Genomic DNA, 24,265 nt, shown 5'->3' on the forward strand with positions numbered 1-24,265 from the left:
TTGTATAATTATATTTGTACATTGTTGTTGTTATTGTTTAATGTTTTTGATGCATTCAGGGACTGCAGTAGAAAATGAGCCAAGATGGCTAAACTGGCACATTTACAGAAATGTCCATTAATGTACCCAGTAACTTTAAAAACAAATTAATAATTACATTTTTCACATTATTTCTTTATAATGAATAGGGGAAAAAAACAGAAAGATGAATCAGTAATAAAAACTAGAAGGGCACTTGGAGACATCTGCCAAGGCCATGAAGTGAAAAATAATTAGATAATAATATATTAATGATAATAAAATAATTGATTCTGATGCTTCAGCCTTTCACCAGTTTAATGGAAATCAGTTGTTTTCCAGTAATCCTGCTGACATACAGACTAATTAAAACATGACCTCATTTGTGGAAGTAATACTGTTAAATTATTATTATTTTGCATTTGGGAGTTGAGAAGATCTTCCTTTCACTAAATAACTATAAACTCCAACATCACCTCTGAGCCTCCGGATGAAGACATTTTTAAATCTTCCTGTTATCAGCTGAGAGACTCACAGTGTGTCCATTACATTACATTACATTACATTACATTACATGTCATTTAGCAGACGCTTTTGTCCAAAGCGACTTACAATAAGTGCATTCAACCTGATGGTACTAGAAATAGACCACAGGAATCAAGTAAGTACAGAACTTTAAGAGCTAACTGTCATTGCTACAGGAGTGCTATATGTTAAAGAAGAAAAGAAGAGAAAAGAGTAAGAGCTTTTTTTTTTTTTTTTTTCCATCTCACCCTGAGCAGAAACACTGGGCTTCCTGCGCTTCACTGCAGGGGAACCATGTTCCTCCTGGTCTGTGGCTCTGGTTGAGGGCCGGAGCAGCAGGGAGCCTCCCTGCTCCTGGTCTGTGGCTCTGGATGAGGACACCAAGGAGCCTCCCTGCTCCTGGTCTCTGGCTCTGGTTGAGGAGACTAAGGAGCCTCCCTGCTCCTGGTCTCTGGCTCTGGAGGAGGACACTAAGAAGCCTCCCTGCTCCTGGTCTGTGGCTCTGGTTGAGGGCCGGAGCAGCAGGGAGCCTCCCTGCTCCTGGTCTGTGGCTCTGGTTGAGGTCCGGAGCAGCAGGGAGCGCTGGTATGTTCTGACGCTGGGCCAGGAGAGGGCAGCCTCGGGGCACGCTGCTCTCAGAGCTGCAGCTCTGGGACGAAGGCACAGAAACCTTTGTTTATATTGAGTGCTTTCGCTTTTTCAGCTTTCTGGAAATTATGCAAATTTCATCCTATTCAAAAAAATCCAAAATTACATTTCAAGAATGAACACATTATTTTTGTGTTATGAAAGCCTATTAATATCCACAAATCCTAATTTAGCAGGCTGTAGCCCAGTTTGGACGGGGAGAAAAAAGGTCGTTGTACTATTAGCTTGTGGACAAGAAAATTAAACATTGTTTTTTATTTATTTTAGCTTTGCTGTAAGCCTGAAATGACAAGCAAACATACTGAAAGTAGCAAAGAAATCCTATAAACATGAGCAGCGTTAACAGCTATACTAATATCTAAGGTACAGACACTCTAGAAACAGTAACATGGATTATAAGGACATGTTTTAGTTCTTACAGCTGGGTTCGGTCTTGCTGCAGCAGCTTGAAGCTGAATTCGCTGAGGATCTCCAGGAAAGCCTCATGTGTGTGCTGCTCTTCTCCCTCTCGAAGGTCCCGGAAGGCAAAACGAATACCGTCCCTGAGAGCAAACACAACACACACACACACACACACACACACACACACACACACACACACACACACACACACACACACACACACACACACACACACACACACACACACACACACACACACACACACACACACACACACACACACACACACACACACACACACACACACACACACACACACACACACACACACACACAAAACATCTTGAACAGAAATGCCAGAATAAACCTGCTATAGTGTAAAAACATGTACCTGTTTTTTAATGTATCAATCGTTAAGGCATATACATTCTGGAAAGGATCCTATAATAATGTCCCAGTGACGCTCATTGAAACCATAATTATTCCACTGATGGTTACGGCTGAATAATAATACATCATTTTGTGGCACATTTGATATATTTCTGTCGCCCCAACGACATCAGAGCACCTTATTTCTAAGTGACGCACTGACACCCTTCAAGTGTGATAATTTCATTACCAGTTCCATGTTGATTATCATCAGAAAATTATTCTTCTACATTTACTGAGCTATGGCTGCCACGAAGAGTCATCACTGCTGTAAGAGGTTAAATAATAAAACCCAAAGGTCCTGACAGGCCTGGTCTGAATAATATAAACCCAAAGGTCCTGGCAGGCCTGTCTGTGTGTTGGTCTGTGTGTCGTTAGGGGGACTTACATGTGCAGGGCCACCAGCGGTCTGCGGACGCGGTGGAGGTCGATGCCAAAGCTCATGGCGAGTCTTTTAGCCAAGTCTCTAATCTCAGCCAGGTCCTTCCTGCTGTGGTCCTCAGTCAGCATCTCTGAGAACAGCTGGACACACAAACAGGACTTACATTAACAGGACTAACATTAACAGGACTTACATTAACAGGACTTACATTAACAGGACTTACACTAACAGGACTTACACAAACAGGACTTACATTAACAGGACTTACATCAACAGGACTTACATCAACAGGACTTACATCAACAGGACTTACATCAACAGGACTTACACTAACAGGACTTACATTAACAGGACTTACATCAACAGGACTTACATCAACAGGACTTACATTAACATGACTTACATCAACAGGACTTACACAAACAGGACTTACATCAACAGGACTTACACAAACAGGACTTACATTAACAGGACTTACACAAACAGGACTTACATTAACATGACTTACATCAACAGGACTTACATTAACAGGACTTACACAAACAGGACTTACACTAACAGGACTTACATTAACAGGACTTACACAAACAGGACTTACGTCAACAGGACTTACATTAACATGACTTACATCAACAGGACTTACGTCAACAGGACTTACACAAACAGGACTTACACTAACAGGACTTACACTAACAGGACTTACGTCAACAGGACTTACACAAACAGGACTTACATTAACAGGACTTACATCAACAGGACTTACATTAACAGGACTTACATTAACAGGACTTACATTAACAGGACTTACATTCACAGGACTTACATTCACAGGACTTACATTCACAGGACTTACATTCACAGGACTTACATTCACAGGACTTACATTCACAGGACTTACATTAACAGGACTTACATTAACATGACTTACATTAACAGGACTTACATTAACAGGACTTACATTAACAGGACTTACATTAACAGGACACATACAAACGGTCCTATAGATGAGGATGGTCTGTTCCTTTTTTTCATCACTTAAAAACACTGTTGATCAATTCATGCGCTGGTTTTAATTGGCTTGGTGAAAGTTTTCCACAAAAAAACAGTAAACTGACTAAAGAATCACAGCAAATATACATTTTTGGGATATACATATATATATATATATATATATATATATATATATTGCGATTGACCCAAGCGTCTTTGGGTGTCTAGAAAAGCGCTATACAAATATATATGTATTATTACTATTATTATTATTATTTGTTAGGCACATTACAAATGCTAGTCATATAGTAAATACATAGATTTTTCCAATTTGAGAATGCACATGTACCTCAGAAAATCCATATTTTCAGCATGTAGAAATAGAAAAAAAAACAATAAAATTGCCTTATTATGTATGCAAATAGGCAACATTCATCCTTACATATCTAAAATAAATTAATAAATAAATATTAATTTATAATAAATAAAATAATTTAAAATAAATAAGACAGATGGTGTTTTTTAATTTCCCTCCAAGTGTAAACAACAAACAGTCCAATAATGAAAGCTGATAGAACTGAAAAACACCACTAAAATTAAAATATTTAACTATCAAAAGATAGTAAGTAGGGACGATTTTTAAACTTCCATTACAAATGAATTGTTAAAGCCCTTTCATAGATAGATATATATTTTTTTAAATTTATAGTTCACAGCAGCTGCAACCAGAGGTGGGTTTCTATAGGTGGAACAGACTTCAGGACTATTAGAAATAAAAAGCCTCTGTCCCTGTTTTGGAGGTTTAGTCCTGATGGACCCGTTAGCGTTAGCAGACAGCTAACACACAGACACAGATACAGTCACATACAGAAAACCCTGGTGAAATGTTGTGCCAACATGAGCATAATGAAAGCACCTGAGCCTGGTATTATATAAAGATTCACCTGCTGCAGACTCAGACACAGCGTCTTGGCGCTCAGCGTGGGATTGATCAGCTTGCTCCTGCTGATCGTCTCTTTAATGATGTCGCCGAAGTCCTTAAAGTACTTGAGAAAACCAGGAAAAAGAAAGAAAAATACTATTCAGTTATGATATGTTGTGATTAGTTGATTTTAAGAGCACCATTGTCTGAATGTCTACGAATGCCAGAATAATCCCTTCTAATCATTTAACGGTTGGCTCTGACTCATTCTCAGCACCTCGCTGCTTTAAAACAGATTTCTCACCATCCTCCACTCTCTCACACTTCCTCTCCATTATTCATGTTTTATAAAGTCGCTTCCTCTATTCCTAATCCAATTAATTTCCCAAAAAAGTGATGATCTGACTATTAATTACACATTTTTTAAACCCCGCCAATTTAACTATCAACACATTTTGCAACCGATTGTGCCACACAGCCGGTCGATGAATATGAATGTTTTTATCTCTACATAATAAGCTAATATAACTTAACTATCCCTTTAGATCCCTTTGCTCAATCTCAACCTTGCTGTAGTGTTTGAAGACGTCGGTGGCGGCGGTGAGGTCCAGCACGCCGTAGATGACCAGCTTACAGTAGCCGGCCAGCTGGTTGCGCCTCCTCTGGAGGAGAGTTATCCTCCAGTCCTCCTCGTTCTCCACTAGAGGAGCAGGAAGGAGATCAGAGCATGTTTAACAGGAACAGACCAGTAAACACTTAACACAGCAATAAGCAAATAATAACATTCACAATGGCTCCATTCCATTAAAAGGAAATGGAAACCTGTGCTTTTCCTGGTTTCACAAGAGAAAATGACAGCCAGGAAAAATATCTAATATTCTATATTTAAAGCTGGTGTATGCAGTTTTTTTCCGTCATTGGGCAAACAAGACATAATAACCTTTCAGCATGTTGTAATTCAAACGGTCTGAGATGAAAACAGACGTCTGAAACTCTGTTTTCAGCCTTTAGAAAGTGTAGCCCATGACAGAAGACTTCTGCCAATCATAGATTTCAGAGAGAGTGAATTCCTTTTGTCCTTTTCTACAAATGCACACGCCTCCTTTCAGATCTGCAAAATCCTGCAGAACAAATTTATATAGCAGCATTAGCAACAACTGCTCACACTGCAAAGCAACGCCCCCCAAAAAGAGTTTAACAATAAACGCCATAAAACACGCGTCAATAGGATACCATATGGTATAATAATAAGTTCTTCAACCAGGAAGTAAGTTAGCATTTTAACGCCCTTGGGTCTCAAACTCAAACAAAAGGGAGGATTTTGGTTTTTGGTAAGATGCCTGAAATAAGGTCTGTGGCTAACAAAAGCTGAAGAGATTCCTTTTTGTACAACAGACGGGAACTCGAGTCGTGGTGTTCATTTATGAAGATTACCTGCTGAACTAAACGCGTAAGCATCAGAAAAGTGTTTGCCACAAAGATTGTGTACTACTATACTAATTCTCAGTTGACCACATGGTGATGCTAACTTCCAGGAAGAGCTGCAGGAGGAGGTCTGTGTTCAATGGCCAACCCCAGCTTTAACTTGAAGATGTAGGCAGGAGATGAGAGAGGAAACTTGGAGGTGTTGATAAGACAAGATTGTGTGATGAAAAACTGGCATTTGTCTTGGGAATTGGCAGTACATTGTGAGATACAGAAAAAAAGATTTGTTATAGCAGCAGATTCCCATAACAAGACATCAAAAACCAAAAAGCTATGTCTGCAGGCAGAGATGATGAGAGGGTCCTCTGGGAGAGCTCTGGCAGCGTTAACATTTAGCTGTTTGTTTCCAAAACTACACATCCACGAGGAAAACAAAACCATTTTCTGAACATCCCCATTCCCTCGTTTAAAAATGGAGAGGAAGAAAATCTGTAACAGCCTCATCAACAAAGACTGGAGGTGCTTTTGTGAAGTATCACAGTTTATTCAAACATTTATTAGTGTTATCTTTCATGTGGTGTTTTTAAAAATACCGTTGAACTGAGTCTCCTCAGTCTCAGAGAAGATGTAGTCCAGGAGGAACGCTGCCATCTCTGAGCGCAGCGAGTCTGACGGCAGGTGGACCAGCGTCTGGAGGGCCGGTTCAGACCGGACCGACCCGGCTCCGAACAGCAGCAGCAGGTCACACAGCAGCTCAAACGCCTGATGAACAACGTTAGTGGAGTTTACCATCTCTGAATCTAAATTCAGATATGTTGGCATGTCAAAACTGGCAGAAAGGAAAACAGTTGGCCAACGACTCTGGAGCTTTTTTAGTTTGTCTGAAAAGTACATTTTGTGTTGTTTGGCGAAAGAAGAGCAACAAGCCACAAGGACAAGACATTTAATCTACCCTTTAAAATAAAAACCTCAAAGAAAAACTATCATGCTAAAACAAGGAGAAGTGAAGAGGGAGGTCCATTTACTGCTTATTGCCATGTCTCCAAAGACATTAAAACAGAAATTAAAAAATAAATTCAAAAGATTTTTAGAGATTTCAACTTTAAGAAATGTTGCATAAAAGTAAAAACAACAACAACCATGTGTAATTAGCCACTAACATACAGTCACACTGTTGGTTCACCTTTGGAACAACTCACCTGGTCTCTGATCTCGGCCTGGTTCACAGACAGACACGTCTGACTCACTCTGCAGAACGAACGCATCTGCTTCTTCAGACGCTTCTGTTCCTCCTGCAGCAGGTGGAGAAAGGTAGACAACAGGTAATAAAGTTATATTCTATTCTAGACACATCTCACATTAATGTTTTATATTTCTGTGTGGGACAGGAACCAGGTGCAAGGCAGGAGATCTTAAACATCTTGACATGAAGACTGAAGATTATTAGGTGTTAGGGGTGTAATGTGACATTTGAATAAATATATACTGTATATGCACTAATTCAATATCATTGACTCAAAGTGAAAATATCGAAACACAGCATCATCTTATTTTGAAATTCTCGCTTTATAGTTCATTTTTTTTAATTTTTTTTTTTAGGCCTGAATTGAATGAAATCAAAATGTTATTGTAGCAGACTTTATAATATCAGCAATTAATTGTATCGTTGTCCAAAGAATAAATATAATATTGTATCTTGTAATTTTGTGACTAAAGCAGAAAGTAGCAGAGGTAATATGATCGAATATATATATATATATATATATTACTAATATAATGTACCAGCGGATGTGTGTGTGTGTCTTTGTGTGTGTGTGTGTGTGTCTGTGTGTGTGTGTGTCTTTGTGTGTGTGTGTGTGTGTGATTCTGCATACAGAAGAACCTGTCAACCTGTGCTGTTATTAATTAAAAAGAATAGACAAGATCAAAATAACTCAGCACGAGGAGGGATTTGAATGTGTTTCCTCTGTAATTCTGGTTTATGTAAACATGCGAAGGGTTAATGAGGTAATGATGCTCTCTGTCTGAGTGAACTAGTGTGAAAGAAAAACTTTAGAAAAACACGAGAATGAGCTGAAGAGAGAAGAAGAGAGTGAAGATGAGATGAGACGAAGTCAGAAAGAGAAACAGTCAGAAGTGTGAAGCAGTGGGGAATAAATGTCTGAGTGTCATCGTGAGCTTGGATCTAACAGATTGTTGTGTTAATTGCCTGCTGGCTGCTCAGCTGCTGAGTTGTTGTACAACACAGACGAGAATCGCTCCACAAACAACACCAACATGGCCGCCAACATGGCCGCCACGGGCTGCTGAGATGTGAGAGCAGGTCGGCTGGCGCTTCCAGGAGGAAGTTAGTGTGAAAGACTAAGAAGGTCAAAACACTTCTAAACATCCAACAAAGGATGAATGATCTATTAGATATATATTAGAATCAGACTAGATCTATTAGATCTATTAGAATCAGACTAGATCTATTAGATATCTATTAGAATCAGACTAGATCTATTAGATATCTATTAGAATCAGACTAGATCTATTAGATCTATTAGAATCAGACTAGATCTATTAGAATCAGACTAGATCTATTAGATCTATTAGAATCAGACTAGATCTATTAGATATCTATTAGAATCAGACTAGATCTATTAGATCTATTAGAATCAGACTAGATCTATTAGTTATCTATTAGAATCAGACTAGATCTATTAGATATCTATTAGAATCAGACTAGATCTATTAGAATCAGACTAGATCTATTAGATATCTATTAGAATCAGACTAGATCTATTAGATCTATTAGAATCAGACTAGATCTATTAGTTATCTATTAGAATCAGACTAGATCTATTAGATATCTATTAGAATCAGACTAGATCTATTAGATCTATTAGAATCAGACTAGATCTATTAGATCTATTAGAATCAGACTAGATCTATTAGTTATCTATTAGAATCAGACTAGATCTATTAGATATCTATTAGAATCAGACTAGATCTATTAGATATCTATTAGAATCAGACTAGATCTATTAGATCTATTAGAATCAGGCGGTGAGCACCTCCGTCGGTGTGGAGTTGACTGCATTCACTTTCTTCCACATCAGGTAGAAGCCAGCGTACTTCAGAGCCGACACCAGGAGCTGAAATGATACAGAAGGGAAGTTAAAATCAGCCTCTGCAATGTGAAAAAAGTCCATGTAATTTTCAAGTAGATCCATATCTGTGTGGAAGCAAATTAAACTGAGCAGACAGAGTCTGTAGAATATCTCCAGCAGGAAACGATGAGCTTCAACAATTACTGTTTTGAATTCACTTGCTGCATTTATTGGAAACGTACTGCTGCTATGTTACATGGCGCTAGCGCCTCCTCCCACTTTGATCTGCAATGTGAATTGACACATAAATATATATATATATATATATAATATATATATAATAAATATATAACACCACTGGGGGTCAGTGTGGATGTCGGCAGAGTTACGGCACTTTTAAGGAAACGCAGTATGAACAGGACTCGTGTTTCCCTCTAGCCTGGCAGATCATTCTACCACACCATTCTAATCTAAAATTTAACACATTTAACACGCTTTCAAAATAAACATGATCGATTATTTTCCAATTGTTTATGTTACTAAATATTCACCACTCAAAATTAATCTGTCAGCACGTTAGTGTGCCGTAAACTACCGAGCCTGTTATGAAACCGGTAACCGACAGCATGACTGAACGCTGCATGTTACTAAACAGAGGAAAGAAACGACCTGCTGGCCTGCCAGGGCTATATAACTATATCTGGCAACGTTAATAACAGTATAAAAGCATTTGAGTATCCACCCAGATTGGGATCTGCTCTAAAAATGTACTGAGTTCTTCCTTGGCCCATGCTATATACTTCTTTCACCATCTGTCATTAAAAATCAGGTCTGTAGTGTTTAGGAATCCTCACAAACAAACAGAAATAAGAACATCAGAGTTTCAGGGTGACGATGATAAACCAACACAGGTTTCCTGATGTTCGGACCTCAATAATCAATAATCAATAATCACAGCATTCCAGCTCAAAGATCTTTAATAGTAAATGTTTCATAACAGACCTCTGTGTCGAGCTCTGTGGACTCCATCCTGCTCTTCAGAAGCTCGATACAAGAGTCGAACAGCTCCAAGCCCGTCAGGTCCCTGGCACTGTTCAACACACACACACACACACAGACACACAGACACACACACACACACACACACACACACACACACACACACACAGACACACACACACACACACACAGACACACACACACACACACTTCTGTGTAAGAACTAGTCAGTCCTGCTGCTGCTGCCATGTGTATTATTATTATATATATTATTATATATATTATTATATATTATTATTGTATTATAAGAACACACTGACCTGCTCAGGGCTGCGATCCTTTTTAAAGCAGCAGCTGCACTGTAGACATCGTCATCATCCGCAGTGCCCTAAGTACACAAACACACACATGAAAGAACAGAAAAAACATGAAAAACAACTAATTCATTAAAAAGATAATGAGGGATAATTTATACACACCTACCTAAAGCTAACTCAGCCTGATACAAAGTGCAATAAATGTTTCCTTCATGTAGTTTATAATATTCAGGGTTGTTTCAAACTAGAAAGGTCTTGAATCAGCTGGGTTCTCTAGTCAACAGCACCAGACTGGAGAACCCAGTTCATTCAAACCTTTCTAGTTTGCATACAGAAGGTTTCTGTAATCTCGCCCAGTGATATAAATGGAGTGCATTTTAAAACATGCTTTATTTTCTTGCGTGCAGCTTCAGTGAGAGGCTCTCCCACCTGCAGCAGGTCACTGATGTAGGAGCTGAAGCACTCTGCGAGGCCGTCCAGCAGCTGGCTGAACGCCAGATGTGCGCGGGAGGAGAAGGTGTAGCAGTCGGAGCAAAGCGTGCTAGCCAGGTTAGCGCTAGCCTCCAGCACGGCGACCTCAGTGTGCTTCTCCACAATGCTGCACACCTGAGAGAGCAGCAGGTCCAGATGCTGACAGAGAGGACAGAACAGGCGAAGAAGTACTTTAAAACATGTTTCAGTGGGTACAGGAGAGATATATAGTGTTTCAGAAGAACCATGATTTAATTTCTAAGAAGAGTTTCCTCCTCTCCTACCTTCAGCGACGGGGCGCTGCTGTACATCTCCAGCTGGAAGTAGAGAGGAGCTTTGAGGAGAAGACACACCTTGGTTGCATCTGCCGAGTACTGCAGGTCAGTAAGAGGACAGACACAGATTCAGAGTAAAAAAGCACGAGATGAAAATAGAAAAGAAAATGTCAAAAAAGTCAAATCAGCAATAAGAGCTTGTCATATAAAAAAACCCAGGAAAATAAATAAATAAATATGGGATGAGGTAAAAAACAAAAAAAAAAGATATAACACTATATACATGTATAAAAATGAGGATTTATGTCAAAAAGTATATGTATACAAAAGTATAGAACAAGTTGTTAAAATCATGATGCATCTTCCATCTCTTCAATTCGCTTCATAAATGAAGTAAATCAGAGATTTTTTTTTAGGGTGATGACATTTCTAAAATATGACGACAGACATTTGAAGCTTCATTTAGTAAATTTAACAGCTTCAACTGTAAAAAGCTTTTTACGGCCCTAACAGCCAATAGAGTGTTAAAGTGAAGCCTGCGGTGAACCTTGGCCAGCAGCTGCGGCAGCAGCGGGATGAAGTGTGTGGTGATCCGTCTCTTATCTTGTTCCTGGATCTTCTTATCCTTCATAGCCAGGATCTGATCCCAACAGCCACCAGCCAGCAGGTAAACCAGGAGGACAAAACACATGATGATGAATGTCATGACAGTGTGTGTTTCCTATTTATAGAGTAATGAAACGAGTCATTTAGAAACACTACTCAAGAAAATATAACCTAAAGGAATCCACTTTTCACAACACACTGAATATATGAAGCTAAAAAAAAGAAACTTTCTGTCTTAAAAAGCTGGTTTAGCTGATGCCCAGCACTTGTTGTGATAAGATGCTGAATAGGATGAACGAATGAGGAAATCCAAAACAAATGTGTGAGAACTCAACAGAGGAAAAGTCAAACTTGTACATATAGTTCTGATGTGGTTTATCTCATATTTTCTTGTTTAGTCTTCCAAAGTTGTATATTGAAGCTTTAAAACAAAGAATGCCATTCCTCCACTGTTGCATTATAAAACATGAAGTAGAGAATGATCATGTTGTTATTGTTATTGTTATTATTATCATCACCTTCCTGCTCTGGGCTCGGCCAGCAGGTGGGCTGGCCTGTGCTGCCTGTCTGACGGAGCACAGCATCAGCTCTATGAGAGCCCCCTCCTCCTCATACAGCAGACCTGGCAACACAGAGTGGGTGACAGCAGCACAACTGACTGTGATAAAACAACTTATATAAATCTTTATTGTGCACTAATGCAGCTAAGGCTAGTTAGTATTCACATCCTTTACTTCAGTAAAAGTACTAATAACACACCATGAAATCACTCCACTACAAGAAAAAAGGCCTATATTCAAAACTTACTGAAGTAAAAGAACAAAAGTATCACCATCAAAATGTACTTAAAGTATCAAAAGTAAAAGTACTCGTTATGCAGAATGGACCCACTCAGATTGATTTATAACATATAATTAAACATACACACATTAACACATTAAACATATCATTAAATTATTTGTATGGATGCATTTATGGAAGATTTGATTTTGTAAACATAGGGCTCATTTTAACTACTTACTATACTGTGATGAGGCTTAATTAATTAACTTTAAATTGATCATGTTTTTATCTTAAAACCTTGAGTAAAAAGTACAATATTTGCCTCAAAATGTAGTGGGGTAGAAGTATAAAGTTACATCTAAATTACAGTACAGTACTTGAGTAAATGTACACATTTTGCTACATTTATACTACAGATGGAACAGTTCCATTAAAATAATCTGACCTGTTCAGTGAGCTCGTCTTTGATGGAGGCATGTATGAATATATCAGTTCATTTTATACCTTAAATCAACAGCCAAGTTATGGGTCCAACAACAGCTAGCCAGTAGCTCAGCAGTGGATGCTCCCATGAATATTCATGTTGTGTTTTCAGGCATGTTAATTTAGACAGAGATCATTTCTGAATTGGTGCTAAAATGCTGATGTGAACAATAACTGTTTTAGTTTATGATAAGTGCTGAAGACAGTCCCATGTTGTTCCTCACCGGCCTTCTGCAGCAGGAACGCCGTCATGGTGTCCCAGTCTCTCAGCTCAGATTTGGCCGCCGCCCACAGACTGTCCACCAGGTACGCAGCGTGCTCATGGAACTGGACAGAGACAACAATCTGCTTTTGATTTTACTGTCGAAATGGTACAAAAACTTCCAAATCCTGTTCTCTGTCATCCAGTGTATTCCAGTAAACAGAATGATGTGATCGGCCTCGGGTCCTGGACTCATCGGGTCCTGACTCATCGGGTCCTGGACTCATCGGGTCCTGACTCATCGGGTCCTGGACTCATCGGGTCCTGGACTCATCGGGTCCTGGACTCCTCGGGTCCTGGACTCATCGGGTCCTGACTTATCGCCTGAGACTGAACTATCAGGACTTACTGCCGTTGCCCTTATTGCTGGGACACACTTCTTCATAACACTGTGTCTTGAACTTTGACCCTTTAGCTCATTTGTATGCTGTGCAGAGGATTTGAGTCAGAATAGCAGTGTAACAACGCTGCAGTAAAGTAATAAAGTAATCTTAATAAAGTAATCTTCTTCTGCAGTATTGTTTTAAAGAAAGAGACATTACCTCACTCTGCATGTAGAAGGAGATGAGGATTTGTATGAAGGCTGCGTTATCACTTTTATCGCTCTTCTGGCTGTCACTGGCAATCAAAGTTTTCAGCCTGGCATGCATACATATAAAAAAAAAATCTAATTAAACTAACCAAAAACCAAGACATGAAAACTGGAAAACTGACGTCAGGTGACACATTCATGCGATTATAAAATGCTCCATTATACAGAAATGTATTTATTTGATTTACACTCCTTGTTTAGGATCTGATGAGCTGTCAACACATTCAACTAAAACCTCTTCAAGGTCATAAAAAGGTTTTAATGTTTTTTTCTTGGTGGATATTTTTGATGAAGGATTAAATCATCAAACAGAAATTGTACCTGTTGCAGAGGAAGCAGCCGGCTGCAGACGCCAGGCTTCTGTTGGAAGCATAAACCAGCGGGTAGATGAGGCCGCTCTCCTCTTCAGTCAGACCTTCCTCCGTCCCCCTGAATACATGCAAACATGAGTCGGACACGTTTACATGCACTCAGTTGTCCCGTTACAGTCGGATGAAGGCAATAATTGGTTTGTGTCATGTAATCATAGTCATGTTGTCGCATCACGCCGTGACTCATCAGCGTTCATGACAAAGCGTGGCGTCCCAATGATGAGTCACCATTACACTTCTACTGCCGGTTGGACTTGAGATTACTCGGGGAAGCCGGGGCCGTTCCATGAAACAAGTTTACCAAATAAGATTATTTCTGTTAGTCTGACTCATTTTCAGTTGATTCGGTTCCATATGGCAACTTTTGCTGGGAAACTAGTTGAACTGTTTTATGGAACCGAATCAACTGAAAATGAGTCAGACTATCTGAAATAAGGATCAGGCCCCAGGTTACAGTATTTGGTTATTTGTACCTCTAATTTCTGGTAAGAATTTAACTTGTCCGTCTAGTTTTTCAGTCTGTCATTAAGGGCAACATATACACCAAAGAGCAACTGGATAAAATAATTGTAATAACATTATTACTGATGCACTAAACGGCATTTCATCAGACCTTTTGGGAAAATGAAGCTCAGAGCTTTCTAACCAAAAAAAGAGTAAATTATGTATTATGGTGTCTGTGTTTTCTATCTGGTGTGTTTTGATCTACTAGAACGAGATTCCTGTACTGCGTGATGCAGAACAGAGACGGAGAAAGCCTCACTGTTGGATCAGCAGCAACAGATTGACCACTTCCACCGCCACCTCCGGGTCCTTATCCAGCACCATGCTGAGCATCCTCTCCTACAACACACACACACACACACACACACACACACACACACACACACACACACACACACACACACACACACACACACACACACACACACACACACACACACACACACACACACACACACACACACACACACACACACACACACACACACACACACACACACACACACCCCACACACACACAGAAAAAATTAACAATCATGCCAGCAGACAAATAGGCATAAAAATGACACACACAGTTACACATGAATGAACCCACATCCACAGACATTCATGCACACACACACCCTGTGATTAGGCGCTAAGCCATGGCATGAAAACCATTTATCTGCAGCAGCACATGTGGCTTAGGAGGGTTTTTATGCATTTGAGAGGAGCTTATTAGCCATCAGTAATTGGCAGCAATTAACACACCCAGACACACGCCCAGACAAAGGATGAGACTATCACAACAAACAGGAACGGTACGGAAAAAAAACTAAAACGTCAAAGAAATGAGGGGAGGGGGTACAAAATACTGGGAGGAGAGACATAGGCATGGCAACAAAATAGAAACACAATAAGCTGGAACAATAGATTAAAGAGAGATTCTGAGGCAGCAGGCAGGCAGACAGACAGACAGACAGACAGACAGGCAGACAGACAGACAGACAGGAGGGAATAAAGGAGAGAAGAGAGGCATTAACTGAGGACTGAGTCCCGTCCAGAGGGATGCCTCACTTTAAATCTGCTGGTAAAAAGCTCCAGGCGGCCAATGAATTCCTTCTCCTGGTACAGAGCCTGCAGGGCGCGCACACACTGCAGACGCACTGGACTTTGCTGAAGGAAAGAAGAAGAAAGTAGAGTCACACTCACTCCTTTAACTACACACAGACTGATGCAGCAGCCTGTTCAGTGGAGGTTTCTCTTTGTGTGTGTATGTGATCCTGTGTGTGAGTGCAGATATGTTACAGCAGCATGTGTCAGAAACTATAAAGCTTAAATACAAAATAAAAAGCTGCTTCATTTGGAAAGACATTTTCCCTGTAAACTCTGTTGTCATTTGTACACATTGTAGTGTGAGTGTTGAGTGGAGCCACAGATCACAGGAACACTTTATTCTGTCAGATACTTGTACATATACCTGTATATGGGATTCTAAAAAGTATTGATTCGTAATTAATAGTTTAGATTTGCAGCAGACAGGCTACACAAAAAGTAGCGTTATAATATTGGACGTTTCAGGAACTGTGATAAACTGTTTTGCATTTGATTGCTTCAAAGTAAACGTTTTTCCTCAGATTATATGCAGGTGGTGGTGTGTTCTTTCTACTAAGACAGTTTTCGTAAAACTGGATTAAAAATGCAATACATCACGTTTGTTTAGAGTATCTCAATATATTGTATCATAACTTCTGTATTATGATACATTTCATATTACCAGATTCTTGTTTACCTTGTCATGCAGGGTCCACCCGAGGTATTTTAGACATCCGTCATTCAGGAAGTCTTCCGGGTCTGTTTTCAGCCACACACCCATCTCCTCAATACACGCAGCCCGGATCTCAGGCAGCCGGTCCCGGTAACGGTGCACAAACACACCACGAACCGTAGCGTTCATAATGGAGGCTACCTCTGCCTTGTTCTCCTGCAGCTACAACACACACATCAACATGCACAAGTTAGACTGGGAGCAACTTAGTGGCCTGTCCTGTTTCTAAACAGGTTCAGCTGGGGGATTCATCTTTTATTGCTTTGAGAAAAATGTTCCTCATATCCAACTTCCTGAAGGTTTAATAGCGACTATGGATTAGATTTCATTGTTTCTTTATCAGACTATATCATTCTGGTGATTCATAATCTCTCAGTAAGGTAGGAGACATAATGTCATGAACACAAACATCAGGTATCATTTGTTTTACACCTAATGTTATGTTACACAATAACACTGTGATTGTGCACTGATATTCCACATCATAAAATATAGGCAGACAAGGTGTGAAACTAAAGCAAGCACATATACATTCCTCATATACAGACTTACCTACCAGATTTTTTTGGGACATATTTGTATAATCCATTTGAGCGGTAAAAAAAACCAACAAGACAATTTTAGACCCAACAGCCAATAAACAACCAGCATCTAACGAGCAAAGGAGATGTAGGTTTGGCTGTGAAGGACCTACTCATGTGCAAAACAGATATTAATATTTCATGAAAAAAATAGGCACCTGTAAGATGTTCCTTGCATGTTTAGTATGTGAAAGCAGCTGCATGTCTGTTAGTGTCTGTGAGTGTCTGTGAGTGTCTGTTAGTGTCTGTGAGTGTCTGTGAGTGTCTGTAGTGTCTGTAGTGTCTGTTACCTCTCTGATGGCGGCCTGCAGCTCCTCCAGCTTGTCAGTAGCTCTGTCCTGCTCCCTCTTGCTGTTCTCCAGGTCGAGCTGCCGCTGGCTGGTCTGCAGCTGGACGGAGACCGCCACCGCTACCTCCACCAGGCCGCTCATCAGCTTCATGGCTTAGAGAGGAGAGACATCAGCTTCATGGCTTAGAGAGAAGATACATCAGCTTCATGGCTTAGAGAGAAGAGACATCAGCTTCATGGCTTAGAGAGAAGATACATCAGCTTCATGGCTTAGAGAGGAGATACATGCAGCTTCATGGCTTAGAGAGGAGATACATGCAGCTTCATGGCTTAGAGAGAAGAAACATCAGCTTCATGGCTTAGAGAGAAGATACATCAGCTTCATGGCTTAGAGAGAAGATACATCAGCTTCATGGCTTAGAGAGAAGATACATCAGCTTCATGGCTTAGAGAGGAGATACATGCAGCTTCATGGCTTAGAGAGAAGAAACATCAGCTTCATGGCTTAGAGAGAAGATACATCAGCTTCATGGCTTAGAGAGAAGATACATCAGCTTCATGGCTTAGAGAGGAGATACATCAGCTTCATGGCTTAGAGAGGAGAAACATCAGCTTCATGGCTTAGAGAGGAGATACATGCAGCTTCATGGCTTAGAGAGAAGAGACATGCAGCTTCATGGCTTAGAGAGGAGAGACATGCAGCTTCATGGCTTAGAGAGAAGAGACATGCAGCTTCATGGCTTAGAGAGGAGAGACATGCAGCTTCATGGCTTAGAGAGGAGAGACATGCAGCTTCATGGCTTAGAGAGGAGAAACATCAGCTTCATGGCTTAGAGAGAAGAGACATGCAGCTTCATGGCTTAGAGAGAAGATACATGCAGCTTCATGGCTTAGAGAGGAGATACATCAGCTTCATGGCTTAGAGAGAAGAAACATCAGCTTCATGGCTTAGAGAGGAGATACATGCAGTTTGAGAAGGCTAGACAGTACTGAGAGGACTATAAATACGCTGGGGCCAATCTCAGGGCAACCAACAACTGATGTTTCCAAATTTATTGGACATAAATACAAAATGAATTCTTCAAACAGCAGCATAATCTAATAGTGACATTAATTGCACCTTCTTGACATCTTGACAGTATAAAAAGTAAATCCTTGCCGATAATTTACAGTACCCAGCAGCCTCATCAAATGATCAGAAAGCTGTTGAATTGATTTTATGGTTTGGTTAAAAAGAGTTAAGAAATCACATGAATGAGCTTTCAAAAGAAACAATGAGACAGAATAAAAGCCAGCCATACAGGAGGAGTGCACTCTGAAAAACAAAAGAACTTCTCTAGCAGCTAAAACAGATGTTAGCTGAATGGAGGAACATCTCTGGTATCACAGGCAGTAAGTGCAGGTTTCCACCCTCATCAAAAACTAAAGCAAGTGATTTCACACCACCAATTAAAAAGTGCAGCCTCACTACTATAATCAGAGTTCCTTTGTGTAGACTTGTTTTATGTTTTATGCAGCGTTGCTTACCCAGCAGGGTGCTGGTGTGTCTGAAGGCTCTGACCTGGGAGTCCGACAGGCCGGTGAGCAGGGCCAGCAGCGAGGGGAACAGGAACTCGTCATAGAGGAGGCTGTTCCGACAGGAGCGCACCAGAACACCAGCAAACTCACACAAGCCGGCTTTGAACGCCCTCAGCTGAGGGCCGGGGGTGCACAGAGGGTAGTTCACTGAGTCCTGAGGACGACAGGAAACAAAGAAACATCTGACACCGTTAGCAGCTGGTTCTATCTTCATCTAGTCCAGTGGGTCATTTCAGCCTCTCTGTTAAATTAATTACTGTGTTTAGTGTTACCACTTTTTAAATATAAAAAAACAAACAAACATTTAGTAGAAGCAGTAGAACATTTATTAGTTTTTACCAAATAACTGATTCTCTAATTAGATTTTTTTTAATTATTATTATTGACGTTAGAATTTAATTTGAATAAAATATTTTGAATAATCATCTTGAGCCTGGCTCAGGGTCTGAAGGAGCTTTGAATAATCAAACCTTTAGGCTTTCTGCAAGCAAAACACTTAGTTACGTGAATAAATATTTTTGTCAACATTATATTTCAGATATTTAAACATGAAAAAAAAATGTATTTAATAGCAATGTCCCCTCTATTCAAACAACACCTGTCTTTCAAAAGCCTGTCTGTGCTTGGTGAGACAATATGTCAGCATCATGTTCCATTCAGCATCATTATGTTAACTTTAATATCTTAATCTGAAACATATCCTTAATGTAAGCTATAAGCAGGCTTATGGAGAACAGAGGTGCGGGGTGTCAGATCCATGGAGAAGTGACGATTTATAATTCACTTTTCCAGATTAACAGAGCTCAGTGAGTGGACATGCTGCTCCACCAGAAACATGTTCATATGCACAGAAGGATTCTAGAGATTCATTTTTTTAAATTGCATCTTAATTCTGATAGTAAATTAGTCAATCATCGATATCCAATCGCCAATCAGCACAAGCCTGATGCTGAGTAGTTATTAAAGGCAGAGCTGGCTGCTCTAATTACATCAGTGGTACACCAAAGTGATTAACTCATTAATGTGCCCATTTATCAGCATTAGATTTTAATTAGTGCGTTCCATCACACTGTCCTCATTCCGATCATAATCTTCTGGGATAATGTGGGAGGTCAGCTGACTTCCAGCAGGACATTTACAGAAAGACGTCTCACCTCATTGAACTCTTTGGTCAGAATGCTGATGATCTCAGCATGCTGCATGTTGTTCAGCATCTCCATGGTAACCACACCTGGACAAAGGAATTAGACACAATGTCCCACATAAATAAACACCTGAACATAGATACGTTTATATTACAATAATTCTGTCTCTTCTATTTGACACCAAAAAGAAAGACAAGATATTATCTTTTCAATTTGATTACACTTCACAACATATTGATACATGGTGTTGTCGATAGACAGAGAATCAACACGGCACCACGACGTTTCATCGTTACCACACAGGGATCAATAGTTGACTGCTGATCATCGCCTGAGCTGAAATTGGAAAGATAATCTCTTGAACTTTGACTCCCACCCCACCTCCCTCTTGACCTCTGACCTTTGCATCCACAGGACTGAACAATGAAGTTGATGAGCACCAGCAGCCCCGACTCTCGGTTCGTCTTGTAGCCGTCCAGCCACTCGTCCACCAGCGTCTTCAGAGGGAGACAGCAGCCAATGAGAACGCTCCAATCAAAAGGTTGATGAATAAAATGACATGAATCATTTCAATAACACAGATTCCAGCTTTCACTTTTCTACTTGACGTTGGTCCTTTATGATTGTCTCAGTATACAGGTCTGTAAGCACCAACCATCTCCCCCACTCATATTTTCTGCTCATTTTAAATTCCAGTTTTATTCACCAACTCCTTTGCATAATCATTTTTGGCAACCGTGGCACCATTACACATAAATGGACCCTGCTTTAGAGCATCTGTTGTGCTGATAATCACAGTGTAGCAGTTGTAAAGTGTAAGAAATTTGAAATATAGTAAAATAAGTAGAATTGAAAGACCTTTGGATAACAGACTACAATCCTGTGAACTGCAGTTTGCCAGATTTGCTGAATGTGCTGTATTGAAGTGGGCCTTCACCCAGAATCACCATCTGCATTGTGCTGCTGCTCTACACTGTAGTCACACTCTTTATTACAGCTCACCACTCTTTTTTGTCTTTCTTTTGTTATGTGATCCTTCCTTTCTAGTCTTTAACAAGAAGAGACTGGGCTCACATCAACAATAGTTGGGATGGACGCAGACTGTCAATCATTGACCACACCAACCAGTGAAACACTTCTTCCTGTCCAGTTCTGTAGGGGGACATCAGTCAGCCACTGGCAGCAGATGATAATCTCTCTTTGTTGTTCCTCTTCTCATTACACATGCCTCCTTCAGCACCTCCCTCCCTTCATGTGTTAACTCCAGACCCCTTCCCCCTTTGCTCACCACCATGGCACTCTTTCCAGAGCACACAGCCTCATAGATTTCCTCTGCAGTGATGCCCTGGCTCCCCTCATTCACTCCTATGACAGGTCTAGGCCAGACCTGTTTGGGTGTCCTCCGGGAGCGCTGCTGCTGCAGGGGGCGGTCTGGAGGAGAGGGGACGGGGCTGGACCCCCTCAGTGCAGCCCTACGCCTGGGTCTCTTGGGTGGCTTGAGATGAAAGAAAAGGGAGGACAGCTCAGGAGGATTTTAAGTGAATTGATGTTGTCAACTGAATAAGTGATAGCTGTGGCTTTATGACTTTTAATGAGCCTTTAAAAGAACTATAAGATGATGCAACTTCATTCAATAAAAAATACCAACCTAAACAAGTGTATAGCCCAGACCTACTTCATTATGAATTATCTAAACTAATAATATTTTAGTATAGAAAAGAAGATATTTTACTTGAGGTCCAGCCACTGGCTGCTTACTCCGCTTCATAGATTTTCCTGTGGGCTCGTAGTCACTGCCAGGATCTGAAAAGTCGTCCATCTCCTCAAGACTAACAGACAAGAAAACAGAATCAAGAAGAATCTCAGCATCAACATATAATTATTACTAATGCTAACAAGAGCCAGGCAGGTAATATAATATGATGATGGTGATTAATTGAGCCCTGGAGTTATTGTAGCATCCTGTTGATGGAGCCAATAGTAATGGAGGAGCTCCCAGTGTCTCCAAGTTATTATCATTACTGTATTAATTTCATTTGTCCTTGTCCATTCAACCCTCTTATTGTTATTGACTTTACATTGGGTTTTATCTCAACACTCCTTCTTGACTTTGCAATGCAAATAACTATAGTTTTATTATGTAGTTCAAGCTGAGATGTGTGGCTATATAGACACTTGGAGTTTTGATTGTGAAACAGAAAATTGTGTTATGTTTGACATCTATTCATTCAATTTTGAATTTTAGAGGAAAGGACAGTGTTTATTTGAATTTTAAATGAGCAAAATATATATGCCTGGCAAATGGTTCATACTCAAATTGTCTCAACAGCTGATCTGACTTTACCTGTCCAATAAGGAGTCCTTATCTGCCATCGTCAAACAGGACAGCCGGTTTCAGACTGCAGATAAGCAGCACTTTTACAGCAGGACAATCAGGCGCTGCTGCAGGGAGAGGACACAAAATAAGATAGGAAATATTACAAGAGCAAACGCTGCTAACCGCTAGTCCTTAGATCAGGGATGGGCAACTAAATGCTGGTGGGGGCCACAGGGCCACATATAGGACCGTGCACTTACCCAGACATGATGAAACTGCTATTTAAATATATAGGGCAGTAACTTAACTCATGCTCAAATGCATGCACACTGCTAAAAAGGTGTGTCTAAAAACAAGATGAAAAAACTAAATCTGAGGGAAATGATCTTGCTGCATGGACAGATAATTTACCTTGACAAGATTTATTAAATTAAGATTGTTAAATCTAGAAATAAGCATGTTGAACAATTAAAATAAGAAATTAACTCTTAAAACAAGATAGATTATCTAACACTTCTAAATCTAAGTTTGTTTTATCTTAAGAACCAAATAATTTGCAGTGTATAACATTATAAATAGGAATACAAAAGGTTTGAAGCAAATCAAAAATAACCACTTACTGTGATTATTTTGTTTTCTGTGCAAGAACAGCAGACCAACATTAATGCAATAAGTCATTTTGTGCATTTCTTTAGATTTCATGCTCAGATGTAGTTACTGAGGGCCACTTCAGTCAGGGTGCGGGCCCTAAGCGGCCCCCGGGCCTCCGGTTGCCCATCCCTGCCTTAGATCAACCCTAACGTTAGCTAGCTAGCTAGCTAGCTAACTAGCTAGCTTACTAGCTAACGTTAGCTAGCTAGTTAGCTAGCGAGCTAACGTTAGCTAGCTAGCTTGCTAGCTAACGTTAGCTCGCTAGCTAACTAGCTAGCTAACGTTAGCTAGCTAGCTAACTAGCTAGCTAACGTTAGCTCGCTAGCTAGCTTGCTAGCTAACGTTACTTGCATAGCCTCGTTTCCAGTAGCAGCAGGAGTAATAGTAACTATAGTAAAGTAGTAGTAGTACTAATTAATTAGTAGATTAATTAGTATTAATCAGATATCATCATTAGCGGAATGAAAACATAAATATACAACCTGGTATTGTAATATCGATCACTTTGTTCCTTTCTTGCCGGTCTTCAGTGTTTTTCCTCCTGATTGGGAGCTGAAGAGGTTCAAGGGCGCGCAACAGTACGCAGAGAGATACTGGATGCTGATTGGTCAGCGGCTCCTCATCTAAGAAGATGATTGGTTCTCCCAGAGGTTAGCTTGATGATCATTGGTTAGTCACAACAAGTAATTCTGCCTTTGGAGGCAGCAACAATTAGAAAATTAGACAGTTAAACTACAGCGAGCTTTAATTTAGGGCTTAAATATATTTATATATATATATATTTATATACAGTCTATGGTTAAACTACAGCGAACTTTAATTTAGGGCTTAAATCATGACCGCTTGGAAAAGTATAATATTAGTATAATATATAAGTATAATATTAGACTTGTAAAATATCTGCAACCTTGCAGTTAATTAGCTTTAGCCTCTTTGTGGATGTTTTTCTAAGTTTCTATGTTTGCTGTTATGTGTTGTACCGTATATGTAACCTTTAGTCTGTCTGTCTGCCTGTCTGTCTGTCTGTCTGCCTGTCTGTCTGCCTGTCTGTCCAGTGTTGAGGACCCCGGGGTGGGTGTCTGTCTGTCTGTCTGCCTGTCTGTCTGCCTGTCTGTCCAGTGTTGAGGACCCCGGGATGGGTGTCTGTCTGTCTGTCTGCCTGTCTGTCTGCCTGTCTGTCCAGTGTTTAGGACCCTGGGGTGGGTGTCTGTCTGTCTGTCTGTCTGTCTGCCTGTCTGCCTGTCTGTCCAGTGTTTAGGACCCTGGGGTGGGTGTCTGTCTGTCTGTCTGTCTGTCTGCCTGTCTGTCTGCCTGCCTGTCTGTCTGCCTGCCTGTCTGTCCAGTGTTTAGGACCCTGGGGTGGGTGTCTATCTGTCTGCCTGTCTGTCTGTCTGTCTGTCC

General features: G+C 40.3%; 1 protein-coding gene across 5 annotated transcripts in view; it reads right to left on the minus strand.

Moving 5' to 3' along the window:
- Positions 1–23,626, minus strand: part of LOC131982395 (cohesin subunit SA-2) — a 25,764-nt gene extending 2,138 nt beyond the window's left edge. Inside the window, exons 1-29 of one of the 5 annotated variants that reach the window (XM_059347023.1) lie at positions 23,347–23,626; positions 22,241–22,335; positions 21,629–21,725; positions 21,185–21,391; positions 20,297–20,393; positions 19,906–19,982; positions 18,701–18,905; positions 17,175–17,326; positions 16,268–16,465; positions 15,553–15,651; positions 14,756–14,835; positions 13,943–14,050; positions 13,572–13,668; positions 12,992–13,094; positions 12,020–12,123; positions 11,443–11,535; positions 10,905–10,994; positions 10,579–10,779; positions 10,153–10,220; positions 9,836–9,923; positions 8,798–8,878; positions 6,941–7,033; positions 6,335–6,503; positions 4,883–5,016; positions 4,339–4,440; positions 2,411–2,544; positions 1,611–1,733; positions 1,074–1,192; positions 792–932 (exon numbers count right to left, since the gene is read on the minus strand). In XM_059347023.1, the coding sequence (XP_059203006.1) occupies positions 792–932; positions 1,074–1,192; positions 1,611–1,733; positions 2,411–2,544; positions 4,339–4,440; positions 4,883–5,016; positions 6,335–6,503; positions 6,941–7,033; positions 8,798–8,878; positions 9,836–9,923; positions 10,153–10,220; positions 10,579–10,779; positions 10,905–10,994; positions 11,443–11,535; positions 12,020–12,123; positions 12,992–13,094; positions 13,572–13,668; positions 13,943–14,050; positions 14,756–14,835; positions 15,553–15,651; positions 16,268–16,465; positions 17,175–17,326; positions 18,701–18,905; positions 19,906–19,982; positions 20,297–20,393; positions 21,185–21,391; positions 21,629–21,725; positions 22,241–22,269 (3,289 nt within the window). In that variant the 5' untranslated portion in view covers positions 22,270–22,335; positions 23,347–23,626. Of the gene's footprint in view, positions 1–791; positions 933–1,073; positions 1,193–1,610; positions 1,734–2,410; positions 2,545–4,338; positions 4,441–4,882; positions 5,017–6,334; positions 6,504–6,940; positions 7,034–8,797; positions 8,879–9,835; positions 9,924–10,152; positions 10,221–10,578; positions 10,780–10,904; positions 10,995–11,442; positions 11,536–12,019; positions 12,124–12,991; positions 13,095–13,571; positions 13,669–13,942; positions 14,051–14,755; positions 14,836–15,552; positions 15,652–16,267; positions 16,466–17,174; positions 17,327–18,700; positions 18,906–19,905; positions 19,983–20,296; positions 20,394–21,184; positions 21,392–21,628; positions 21,726–22,240; positions 22,339–22,473; positions 22,493–23,346 lie in introns of those variants that run through there. The other 4 variants (XM_059347022.1, XM_059347026.1, XM_059347025.1 and 1 more) reach the window with 4 other exon arrangements.
- Between the last annotated feature and the right edge of the window lie 639 nt (positions 23,627–24,265).

Source organism: Centropristis striata, chromosome 12 (assembly GCF_030273125.1).
Source record: "Centropristis striata isolate RG_2023a ecotype Rhode Island chromosome 12, C.striata_1.0, whole genome shotgun sequence".
Classification (NCBI taxonomy): Eukaryota; Metazoa; Chordata; class Actinopteri; order Perciformes; family Serranidae; genus Centropristis; species Centropristis striata.